This window comes from Biomphalaria glabrata, chromosome 3 (genome assembly GCF_947242115.1).
Source record: "Biomphalaria glabrata chromosome 3, xgBioGlab47.1, whole genome shotgun sequence".
Lineage (NCBI taxonomy): Eukaryota > Metazoa > Mollusca > Gastropoda > Planorbidae > Biomphalaria > Biomphalaria glabrata.
The window spans coordinates 42,406,958-42,419,244 of NC_074713.1; the positions used below are offsets into that span (position 1 = coordinate 42,406,958).

At 40.3% G+C, this 12,287-nt stretch overlaps 1 protein-coding gene across 1 annotated transcript; it reads left to right on the top strand.

Moving 5' to 3' along the window:
• The first annotated feature begins 324 nt into the window (after positions 1-324).
• LOC106069292 (uncharacterized) lies at positions 325-12,065 on the top strand. Its single transcript, XM_056025176.1, has 12 exons — positions 325-343; positions 3,824-4,091; positions 4,361-4,568; positions 5,260-5,369; positions 5,978-6,186; positions 7,910-8,078; positions 8,215-8,389; positions 9,091-9,182; positions 9,993-10,134; positions 10,268-10,350; positions 10,853-11,018; positions 11,924-12,065. The coding sequence occupies exons 2-12, from the start codon at positions 3,840-3,842 to the stop codon at positions 12,034-12,036; spliced, it is 1,719 nt and encodes a 572-aa protein (XP_055881151.1). The 5' UTR covers positions 325-343; positions 3,824-3,839; the 3' UTR covers positions 12,037-12,065.
• Positions 12,066-12,287: the final 222 nt, after the last annotated feature.

Genomic DNA, 12,287 nt, shown 5'->3' on the forward strand with positions numbered 1-12,287 from the left:
GCTCAAAAGTAAAGTAGCAATCATACATAAAACACTGAACCATAATCTTCAAATACAAAAACAAAATTTAATAAAATACTCTGAAAGACACAAAGATAAAGGCACATTCCTCGTCCCATATGCTAGGACAAATTTGTACAAATACTCCTTCTTCCCTAGTGCTATTAGAGCATGGAATGGGTTGCCTGAGCTAGCCAGGAAAACCAGTGACTTGGCAGAATTTAAGTCATTGGTTAATATGCATGACTAAATGCATGACGCGTAGGACGTAATCATCTTCTTTTTTGAAGTAACGTCTGTATTATATAAGATAAGATAAGGACCTTCCGGAAGATAAATTTAGGTATAATAGGGGAGATAATAATAATTTAGACATTCCGTTAAGAGAAAGGTTTAGGGTTAGACAGCCTGATTTAACGTTAGTAATATCAATATATTGTATTCCGTTATATTATTGTTATAAACCTGGTGGTGGCACAGATGGGGGTAGTGGTGTGTGTGTAGTCAGCCGACGCAAATCGCCCCAGGCCAGCGCTAGACGAGCGGTCAACCGTGACGAGTTACGACGATCGGCCGAGACGAGTGTCAACAAGAGAGTTCGGGAAGGATCGCCGACGTGAACAGAGCTCAGGGGCGTCACGAGAGTTGTAGTCATCTGACCACCTAGAAACGTCGAGCGGCGTTCTGTCCGGTTCGAGAAGGCCAGTATGGACCATGTATAAGAGCGGAGGTGACGCAGTCAAGACGGTTCAGAAAGCGGGTTCACGGCAGGGGTTCAGAGCCCGGTTCACTACAGTCTGGTCGACTACAGCACAGTTCAGCGGTGTGGTTCTGTACGGAGCATTACGACGGTTCAGTGCGGAGTATTATCAAGTACAGTTGAGACGAATGGCGTCTTGATCTTGGTCTGCGATCGAGTCCGACACAACGAGCCTAGTGTGTGAAGTCAGTCCTGAACTGTTGAACCCAGTGCAAGCCCGGAACGAGACGGAGAGGCCAGTGCAAGAGTTGATACTGCGGAACGGTGTTATCGGAGAGATATTTGTACAGTGTACGTATTGCCAATTGTACAGTATTGGCTGTTATTTATTCAACTATTAAAGTGTTACGTTACTTTGGAGCCCTGAGTTGTCAAGTTCTTTAAGTTGGTGGTGTATGGTGCAGTTTGCAGAGAGCCTGGATAGTGAGATTCGTAACACTGGTGTCAGAAGTGGGATCGGATCGGAATCGGATTGGATCGGATCTATTATGGCTCGTCTGAAACTGCTGTACGAACTTGAATTTATAGAACTGAGGCGAGAACTGCGTGAACGAGGGCTGAAGAACGGCGGAAAGAAGGAAACCTTACAAGCACGCCTCCGAGAAGACATTGTGGAAGAAGGGGAAGATCCGGAGACATATCTGTTTGAAATTAAACCAACTTTAGGAGAGCTCTTGCACAAACAGCTAGATGAATGGAAGGAAGAGTTGCGGGCTATGAATACGACATGGAAGAAGTCCAACGAAGAGACCTGTACCAAGCTTGAAAAGATGTATATTTCGGTGAAGGAAATCACGAGCCCCATGGTGAAGACGATGGACGTGTTGGAAGAAACCCCGTACGACCAAGGAGACATGAAAGATAAAGGAGCTGCGCCATCGTTAAACAATGAACAAAGCTTTGAAGAAATATGCAGTGACAACGGCAATGCTGATGAATGTGGTGCTGCCTGTCAATCTGAAAACAGGGAGTACAGACCTGTGGAGCCGAAAGAGACAGATGAAGAGGCAATGGAAGCTGCCCATAGTTCGAACGAATATTGTGCTGAAGCTTTACCTGATATGAGCACCTCAAACAGCAAAACAGATCAAGAGAACGCTGATTCTGCCTACAAGCCTGTTGCTGAGGGAGGTTTACATGATGAAAGCTACCAGCGAGGCTTGGACCCTAGAGAAGTTCGTCCAGATGCTAAGCTCAGCGAGAGAAGCCCTGGTGGTGATAATGAGGACCCATTGAAACCTGACGAAGCCGTTGAGAGACATATGCAAGTCGAGAGATACCAGCCAGGTCCGAACCTAACAGACGTTGGTCCAGCTGCCAAGACTGGAGAGGAAAGTCCTGATGGTGGTAAAGAGAATCCAAGGCAGTCTGACGTTGACATTGATGGACATTTGAAAGACGAAAGTCATCGACAAGGTCTGAAACCAAGTGATGGGCCCGATACTGAGACGAGAGAGAGAGGTCCTGATGGTGGTGAGGAAAGCCGAATGGAGCCTGAAGCCGAAGACGAGGGACCTTTGCACGAGGAGTGTTGCAAACCTGCCCCACGAGCATGCCCTCCAGACAAGGCTGAAGATGATGACCTATTCCACAATTCCCTGTCCTGTGGATTTGAAGCCCATCTCAGTCCTTCTTCGCAAAGCCCTATGAAGCCACCTCTTTTACCAACAATCTTGGTATCCCCAGCCCTTACATCCTATACCTCTCCATGTGCCAAACGGCTGCACTCAATACCGAACGACAAGAGAGCGACGCGACCACGACATCACTGCAACCACATGAAGACCAACTGGTGGAGAAGAAGAAGACTACTTTTGTTGAATGCAAGATGGATGACGATGCAATCTCGATATCACTGCAACCACACGAAGACCAACTGGCGGAGAAGAAGAAGAAGGCGACTTTTGCTGAGTGCAATATGGATGACCATGAGATCACGAGGTCGATACAACCAGATGAAGGCTAACTGGAGGAAAAGAAGAAAACGTTTACTAAATTCAACATGGGTGGCGATGAAAGCACGACGGCGAGGCAAACAGTTGAAGGCCAACTGGGGGAGAAGAAGGAAGCAGACTGCAACATGGATGGCTCCATCAAGCTCAAGAGGCACGCCAACTGCCACCGATCGACCCCCGCCTGCAGCGATGAAACTTTACAGCCAATGTCATGATGTTGATTCTGTCCGGGACGGACAGATCTAAGGAGGGGGCAGTGTTATAAACCTGGTGGTGGCACAGATGGGGGTAGTGGTGTGTGTGTAGTCAGCCGACGCAAATCGCCCCAGGCCAGCGCTAGACGAGCGGTCAACCGTAACGAGTTACGACGATCGGCCGAGACGAGTGTCAACAAGAGAGCTCGGGAAGGATCGCCGACGTGAACAGAGCTCAGGGGCGTCACGAGAGTTGTAGTCATCTGACCACCTAGAAACGTCGAGCGGCGTTCTGTCCGGTTTGAGAAGGCCAGTATGGACCCTATATAAGAGCGGAGGTGACGCAGTCAAGACGGTTCAGAAAGCGGGTTCACGGCAGGGGTTCAGAGCCCGGTTCACTACAGTCTGGTCGACTACAGCACAGTTCAGCGGTGTGGTTCTGTACGGAGCATTACGACGGTTCAGTGCGGAGTACTGTCAAGTACAATTGAGACGGCTGGCGTCTTGATCTTGGTCTGCGATCGAGTCCGACACAACGAGCCTAGTGTGTGAAGTCAGTCCTGAACTGTTGAACCCAGTGCAAGCCCGGAACGAGACGGAGAGGCCAGTGCAAGAGTTGATACTGCGGAACGGTGTTATCGGAGAGATATTTGTAAAATGTACGTATTGCCAATTGTACAGTATTGGCTGTTATTTATTCAACTATTAAAGTGTTACGTTACTTTGGAGCCCTGAGTTGTCAAGTTCTTTAAGTTGGTGGTGTATGGTGCAGTTTACAGAGAGCCTGGATAGTGAGATTCGTAACATTATATTTGAAGAACTACAGCCCAACAGTGCAGTGTTACATTATTCATATATTTTACTCAAATGCTTCAATATGACTAAGAGCTTTCGAAAACATTTTTTTTCTTCAGATTTTGTCTATTGGTCATGAACCGACCGTTTCGATTAGTTGTGATTAAATTATTTCTGCAAAAGGAGCTTCCGGTGACACTCAAGTCAAGGTCTCCAAGCACATCACCATCCTGTTGGGTCCGTTCGAAATGGATATCCACCTCATCACTCATAGGTCCGGACAACGTAGTCCGCAGTCACTTGCCGGACATCAACATACCTACCAATGTCACATTTCACCAGTTCCTGTTTGAGAAGTGTGACCAGTACAAGAATCTGGTGGCTGTGGTAAGTAGTGTCACACCACTTTTAGCACAAGTATTTTCTCTCAAATCTGGGTTTTAATAGGGTCATATATTGTCATTATACGTCACGCCTAATTAGACATTTTATATTGGAGAATAAATCTTTTATAAATATATGTGTGAAGCTTACCTGCTAATTCAACCTTGTGTCTTTAGTCAAGATGCAACCCCCCCCCAGAAATACAAGTTTAGTATATCTAGCTCTTTATCATAAGGACCTTTTCGTTAATAGTTTGACTCTCTGGTTTACAGGAAGATTTCTTAAGCGGACAGACCTATACTTTTGCCCAACTCAAAGAAAAGGCCATTAAAGTGGCTAGTGGCCTGCATCGTTTAGGCTACCGTAAAGGGGACGTTATCTCTGTGTACTCTCCAAACCATGTCCACTACCCTGTTCTGATGTTGGCCTGTGCCGCCACTGGCGTGTGGTTCAGTGCTGTCAACCCTTCCTATAAAGAAGGTAAATAGGTTGATATCATTAATTTTCAGGCGAAGTAAACCTCCTAAAGCAGTGATGCCCAACCTAATTCGACCTGCGGGCCATTTTCATTTCCAACACACGTGTAGCGGGCCACATGACTGACAAGGTTTAACAATGACATGAAATCGACCTGAAACATTGGAAAATTATCTTTTTTTTTTTACACTTCGGAAAGTGGTTTTCATTTCTCTATTTAAAATGTGAGAAACATTGTAGCTAGCTTTTTTGTAAATATTCTCATCAATCCTTCAATCTCTAGGCGTAGTTTAACAATCTTTTATTTGCGGCTCAAATAAAAAAAAAAATGCCGTCATATTTGTTTTCTAAGGCCTTTATATGTGTTTAAAAAAAAACAACAACCACACTTTCTTTACAAATTAAATATGTTGGCTAATTATCATGTTCCACACAAAAAAGTAAAGATCCGTTCACTTCTCCTGGTAGATTCTACATTCAGGTCCCATTACAGAAATGCACATGTGTTAAAGGTTAATAGTGAGGGCCCTAAACCCCTTATTTTATGAAAAGGGGGGGGGGGTCTATACTTTGTTCTGAAGTTTCGGCGGGCCGAATAGAACCACGTCGCGGGCCGGATGTGGCCCGCGGCCGTAATTTGGGCATCACTGTCCTAAAGAAATCATGCTTCATTCACAATTTGCGTTCTTTTCAGACGAATTACGTCGCCAGTTACTTCATAGCGGTTCTAAAGCTGTGTTTACGACACCCAGCTCTGCTTCCCTAGTTTCGACCGTGGTGAAATGTAGAGACAGTCTAGTGAAAGTAAGATGAACTTCTGTTAAACATGTACAGATAACTTTACAATTAGTTTTTTTTTTAAATATTGAAAAAAAACAACAACAACACTTTTCAACAATTTGGTTTAAGATGAAGAGTTACAATATTAGTGTTGATAAGATGTTTGAAATTTGAAGTTCACTATATGGACATCCAGGAGTTCCGGTATTCTTGCGACATAAATATACAAAACATTTAGTAACGACAGTCAATCTATTGACTGTTATTGTACTTTTACAGAGTTAACTTTGCATGCTGAAATACATTAAAAAAAAAAACCTTTAGAGAAAACAATGTATGAAGTATATTGACAAATTCCTGGGGGAAATTCCCCGCCACACGTGGTGTCACTATGGACGTGGAGTAAGTTTTCCAAAATGGAGAAAAATGAGGGAGCCTCCAACTCTAACCTGAACCTGCAGGCTCGACTGCTGAAGAGCTTTGTTGGTAGGCGTTTGGGTGTTGAGCTCTGGCATGGGCTTGCACGCTCTTTGGTTTAGGAACTGTCTGTCAGAGTTAAGATCAAATGCTGAAATTGAACAAACGACGCTCTGTAGTGAAGTTGATCTCACAGCTGACTTCTGTATCCACAGGATCTCTTTGTGTTTGGCTCAGCGGAAGGATTTCAAGGATTTCGGCCGTTCCAATATTTACTGGATGACGATGGTCGAATGTTTCCAGACGTGGATATTAATCCAGTGGAGGATGTTTTTATTTTACCTTACTCTAGCGGTACAACTGGATTACCTAAAGGTGTTATGTTAACACATTATAACTGCATGGCCAACTGTCTACAGATTGCGTGAGTTTGTTTTTTTCCTATTTTAGAACTGCGCATGCGTATCGTTTTGGGAAGCATTATTTGTCACACCTGTGATTGTATTGGAGATTTCCATTCTACCTCATAGAACTATAAATAGCAACCTGTTTTTGGTGTATCCGGTGTACAGACTGTGCTACGTACTTGAACAAGTTACAGTTAATAGTTTGTTTTCACAATAATCTCGTGCAATGCAGTAGTGCATTCCTTTCTTTAAACACATAATTGATTACGTACAGGAGTCTCCACCAACTCTCTTGTTCCATTGTTTTCATTCATAAACATGCTTTTATATTGTGCTAATCAAGAGAAAAAGATTGAAACATATTCCTCGTAAAGAAATACTAATATGATTCTTTATAAATAGTATACTATTAAATCAATACTTAATCAATCTAAAATTATTTCGTTAGTTCAATCTTATAAATATTGGCATTATCAACTTTCCGAAAACCTTTTAAAAAAGTCCTGTAGGGAATCGACACCGAAGGCGCCATAATGCCGATTGATCGCTGGAAAGTTTTCTATCTAGTGAACAGTCATGGAACGGAGGCTCTTCACCCCTAGTCCAGTTTGAGGGTTCCTAACAGTAGGAGAGAGCAGATTCGGTCCACTCGCTCTAAGCAGCCGAGGACAGCGCTAACCACGGGGAATTTACCTCACATTCCTATACGGTAACCGCCACAAAACAGTGCAAGGGTCGCCAATTTAGCTGTCCAGTGTTTATGATGACACCCATTGTGGAACGACGTTGCGAACGTTTTGGACTGGGCTACTGGGCTGTTTGTTCCATTCCCACCCGAGTGAGATTTAAAAATAACAACAACAAGAGCTCGCTCAGCCAAGTTAGCCCGGAAGTGACCTTATTAACTCCTTAGTTCTTAGTCTACATTAGTTCCACATCAAGACGTTTCCACAGAGGTGCCAAGTTGAGGTGACGGGAGATGGAATCCTCCGTTTCCAAAAATCTGAACTAGTGTGTCCTTTTCGAAACCATAACATTTCAACATTCTTGTCTTCCTATTTCTATCCCATAATTTCTTGGGTAGTTAATGGCACCCCACTTGGAAGTTTTAAGTCATCTGCTTCAGTTTGTAAAGATGAAATATTCCAATGTACACAATAACATACTGCTGTAATTTTGTTTTAAGTTGTAAGGTGACAAGATCACATTAGTCCAGCTATAGTAAGTTTTTTTTGTATTTCCAAACTATACTGGGTTTCTGAATGAACTTGAAACATCAGCGTTCAATGTATCAACCATGTGTCTGAAAATTCATTTCTTTTCCCGCATCTTCATTCATGCTGATATAGTCAATATGTTCTTTTTGGCTTCTTTATTTTTCCCTCGTGGACTGCAAGGCATTTTAAGTTTGTTATTGATTGTTCTTTGGTTTCTTTTAATCAAGTTTCCAAATGACACATTGAATAACTAGAAGAGAAATTTCTTTTTTTTTAATCTTCTTCCAATACAACTATGAGTTTTAAATTCGAACAATTTCACAGTAATCTTACTGTAGCATCCGGTGTTGTCTTACTATGTATTCATCAATGTTATATCACTACTTTAATTTACGAAGTATAATGTTTGTTTCCAAGTATATTTTATATTTCATTGGAATACAAATCCAACTTTGTCATTGCTTCCAGTTGACCTTGAACAATAAAATATCAAAGGTTTTCATTCACAACGTTATTTCAACAGCTCAAGTCTGCCCACTAGCCCAGAGGATCGTGTGCTTGGATTACTGCCCTTGTTTCATCTCTTCGGAATGATTGTTGTTCAGTTTTCTGTTCTTCTAGGTGGTAGCTCAGTTGTCTACCTTCCAAAGTTTGAGCCTGAGACATTTCTCAAATGTCTGCAAGACAAACAGGTACACTATGACTTTGGGAAAGATAAATCAGGACTACGCTCATGAACACCCTTGAGAGTAAACAATGTTCAATTTTGTGTGACAGACTTAGTTCAATAAGTGTATTTAGAGTAAGACCCATGTCTCTATTCACTAGATTACACTGGCTCACCTGGTACCTCCACTTGTAGTCTTCCTTGCCAAACATCCACTTGTCAGTCAATACAATTTGAGATCCGTCCAGAGAATTTTTTGTGGCGCTGCACCGCTGGGTCCAGAGCTGACTGCAGAGTTTTTAAAGAGACTCGACCATGGCCTCAAAATCAATCAAGGTAGATTGAAATAATGTGCTTACAATCAATTAAGGTAGGTAACTGAAATAATGCGTTAAAAGTCGGTCTGGGTAAATAAAACAGAAATGATGTGTTTAAAATCAATCAATGTAGATAATAGAATTGGTGCAGGATTTTTAGAGAACTGTAAAATAAATGTTAATGTTACATATTACAAGTGTAATCACTAAAATAATATTGTGCTATAGTTATAATATATATGCCAATGAGAAATCATATAAGTTGTACGTTCTATTTGTGTTAATAATTTGTAGTTTATATCCACACTAATGCCAGCTACTATTTCTTCTATATACACAAACTGTTATCATTCGGCTGAATTAACCAGTGTTAATAGGGCATTAGAAGCAGAAACCATGTTCCGTAAAGACAGAGGAAGAGAGAGAGAGAGAGAGAACAAGGGAGCGATGCATAGAGGGAGGGAGAGAGAATGTTTGTGAGTGTAAGAAGGAGGAGCAAAGTAAATAGTATTTCGCCGACCATAGCTCGTACTTAACACTAGGGTTCAGCAATTTAGATACAATCTACACTTGAGAAGTCCTTGCAGAGCAACTTAGAGCCTAAGAACAATAACTCTGCAAATTATTACAGTACCCTCATAACCATGCACCCTTTAAACTTATACTAGTAATAATCTCCCATTTCTATTTCTATAACTAAATGGATTATTGTAATGAAAGGGTTTGGCTCCACTGAAACCATTTCTCCGACCTTGGATGTGACAAGCACCATTGGTTCTGTTGGCTACATGGTCGTGAACACGCTTGGAAAGGTAAACGCTTCTTATTATGTTTTATAAAAACGAAATGGTCAATGCTGCTGAAGTCTTCATCTTTTTTTCTCTGATCACCTCATTGCAAACTTATAGACTATACATGGTGAGAACAAGAAAAACATGAACAATGACTGTTTTAATTAAAAAGACAATGTCCTCCTATATACAACTTATAGAGCGATTGTGTTTCTCTTAATAAGTTATTAATTTTTGATTCAAAACAATGGAACATTTTTTACCCCGCCCTCTCCTCTCCCTCACCCGAGAAAGAGCCCTGGTTAAGTGATTGTATAGATCTACTCAACTTTATACTATTCCAATGATAGGCTTTTAGATCTAGACATAGAAGACGATTTTTTAAAACTCTTGAATCAATAATGATTTACATTCGGAAATTCCCTAACGCTTTTAGTCGTTTCAAGAACGCGATAACCCATTCAAAACTGATGGTTGATCTAGACCTAGATCTAGTTCTCTAGCCAAATTTTTACTTGAAAAATTATAACTGTCAAACTAGAGTTTTCCCCATTCTTCTTATTGTCATTGCTTTAGCACATATCGTGGTTTGTCATGATGTGAGGGCCTGGTCCAATCTCTTGTCAGCCTGAGTTGGGAGGGGGTATCTGGGAGGAAGTTTCCTCGCTGCCTTTTGGGTGCCCAGCAATCATAGCTTGGTTCAAATCTATTTTTAAAAAATTGGTTTACATGGGGATTGGAACTGAATCTATCTTGTTAGCCACATGGTATAGGCCACTAAGTGACACTTCTGCTAAGCTCATGGTTTCTCTTTACACTCTTTCTAACCAGTTTGTGAGCACAGAAAATAAAACACTGCCACCTGGTGGAGTTGGCGAGTTCTGTGTGAAAGGTCCTCAGGTCATGAAAGGTTATTATAAGAATAAACAGGCGACTGATGAGATGATTGAACCGAATGGCTGGATTCATACAGGTAGTTCACTGACCGAGAAATCTCTGCATTTGGCTTTATCAAATCAGTCTCATGCTTATAATGTTACAACGGTTAGAGGCTCTGCTTAAATTTAAATGAGTCAAATCAATTTTTTTGTTCATATTACATTTAGGTGATGTTGGCTATGTCTCTGAGAGTGGTTTGATCTACATACAAGACAGAATTAAAGATATCATCAAATATAAAGGCTTTCAAGTAAGTCATTTGATGTTATACGATTTATAAAATTTACTTTCCGATTTATTTCATCGGTATTATGTCAAAGTATTTAGTTAAATATCAAGACTACGTCCAACGAGGTATCAGAATCATTAAATGTAAGAGAAATAAAAAGAAACAAAACATTGACGAGTGATGTGGACATTCATCTAAGATCTAAGATTTCATTTTGTATGTTTACTTGACACTGTTCTTTGGATTCACTTTCAATTCTAGATTTAGAATCAATATTAACAATGTAAAACAAAATTCTTAAAAAAACAACAACAACAACGACATAGATTACATTAAGTGTAATTGTATCAACTAGTTTGGATCAGTCATAGAATTCAATGTGTAATAGCTTTAGACCAACAATAATAAATCTATAATAAATAATGAAACTACTTAGTACTTGAGAGCAAATATCATTTCAACTAGGCGCCGAGAATTTTCAATGCATTTTTTGTGTTATTGATTAATTACGATTTTCATCCAGGTTCCCCCAGCTGAGCTTGAAGCCTTGCTGTTGGGTCATCCAGATGTCCAGGATGTGGCCGTGTTGGGAGTACCCGACTTAGAATGTGGAGAGTTACCCAAAGCTTTTGTTGTCAAGAAACCAGGGTCAAAGGTCAACGAACAGGAACTTCTGAAATATGTTGAAGGTAAATACCATGAAAATTCATTACGTGGGTGAATCTGTACATTGTGGGTTGGAACTTTTTCATAAATTGGAGGCCAATCCATCAGTACAAAGCTTTTTGTTTTTGGTTGCCGGTATAACACTGTAGAGACGTATTAATAAAAAATGTATTTTTCAAAAACCATAAAATAATTGGTGTGAACATTTAAGTAGAATCAAATTTAAAAAAAAATGAACTGTCAGCAGAGGACAGATTGATGCAAGTAACCTCTAGTGTGAACATCTCATAGATATCAGCCGAGGGCAGATTGATGCAAGTAACCTTTAGTGTGAACATGTCATAGATATCAGCAGAGGACAGATTGATGCAAGTAACCTTTAGTGTGAACATCTCATAGATATCAGCAGAGGGCAGATTGATGCAACTAACCTTTAGTGTGAACATGTCATAGATATCAGCAGAGGACAGATTTATGCAAGTAACCTTTAGTGTGAACATCTCATAGATATCAGCAGAGGACAGTTTGATGCAACTAACCTTTAGTGTGAACATGTCATAGATATCAGCAGAGGACAGATTGATGCAAGTAACCTTTAGTATGAACATCTCATAGATATCAGCAGAGGACAGATTGATGCAAGTAACCTTTAGTGTGAACATGTCATAGATATCAGCAGAGGGCAGATTGATGCAAGTAACCTTTAGTGTGAACATGTAATAGATATCAGCCGAGGACAGATTGATGCAAGTAACCTTTAGTGTGAACATCTCATAGATATCAGCAAATCTCAAATAAGAACAGAAACTTTTTTGTATTCTCAAAATTTTGTCTTTAGTTTTGTGTTTTAATGTGCAGTGTATTGGTAATTTTTTTTTTCAAGCGTTTGAGTTATTATACTTGTTCTAAACTTTTTTTTTCTCTTTAGATCGAGTCTCGCACATTAAAAGATTACGAGCTGGAGTTCTATTTATAGATGAGATTCCCAAGAACCCTAGCGGGAAAATATTAAGAAAGATTATTAGAAATAAATATTTATGATATACAAATAAAGAGATCATAAAAACTAATGTCAGCTGTTTTTTAAATTTATTTCCTACATTCTTGGAACTTTGTTTCTTGGTTTTTCCCTCTACGTTTCACATTTGGAAATGAAATGGTGTTCGTGTTTCTTGTTTGCCTCCTGGCAGATTTGTGTTTTTCAGTTTCTATATTTCTATAAATAGTTCACTGATTTAATAAAGACAATGTCAGCGTATTTCTTTGATGCGGGTTTGTATCTCAAAACATTT

Bases quoted from the DNA above. Each gene is read 5' to 3' on its own strand.
- LOC106069292 (XM_056025176.1), top strand. From the start codon at position 3,840: ATGAACCGACCGTTTCGATTAGTTGTGATTAAATTATTTCTGCAAAAG. The intron at 8,390-9,090 runs GTAGATTGAAAT...TTGTAATGAAAG, and splicing joins TGGCCTCAAAATCAATCAAG to GGTTTGGCTCCACTGAAACC. The intron at 10,135-10,267 runs GTAGTTCACTGA...TATTACATTTAG, and splicing joins GAATGGCTGGATTCATACAG to GTGATGTTGGCTATGTCTCT.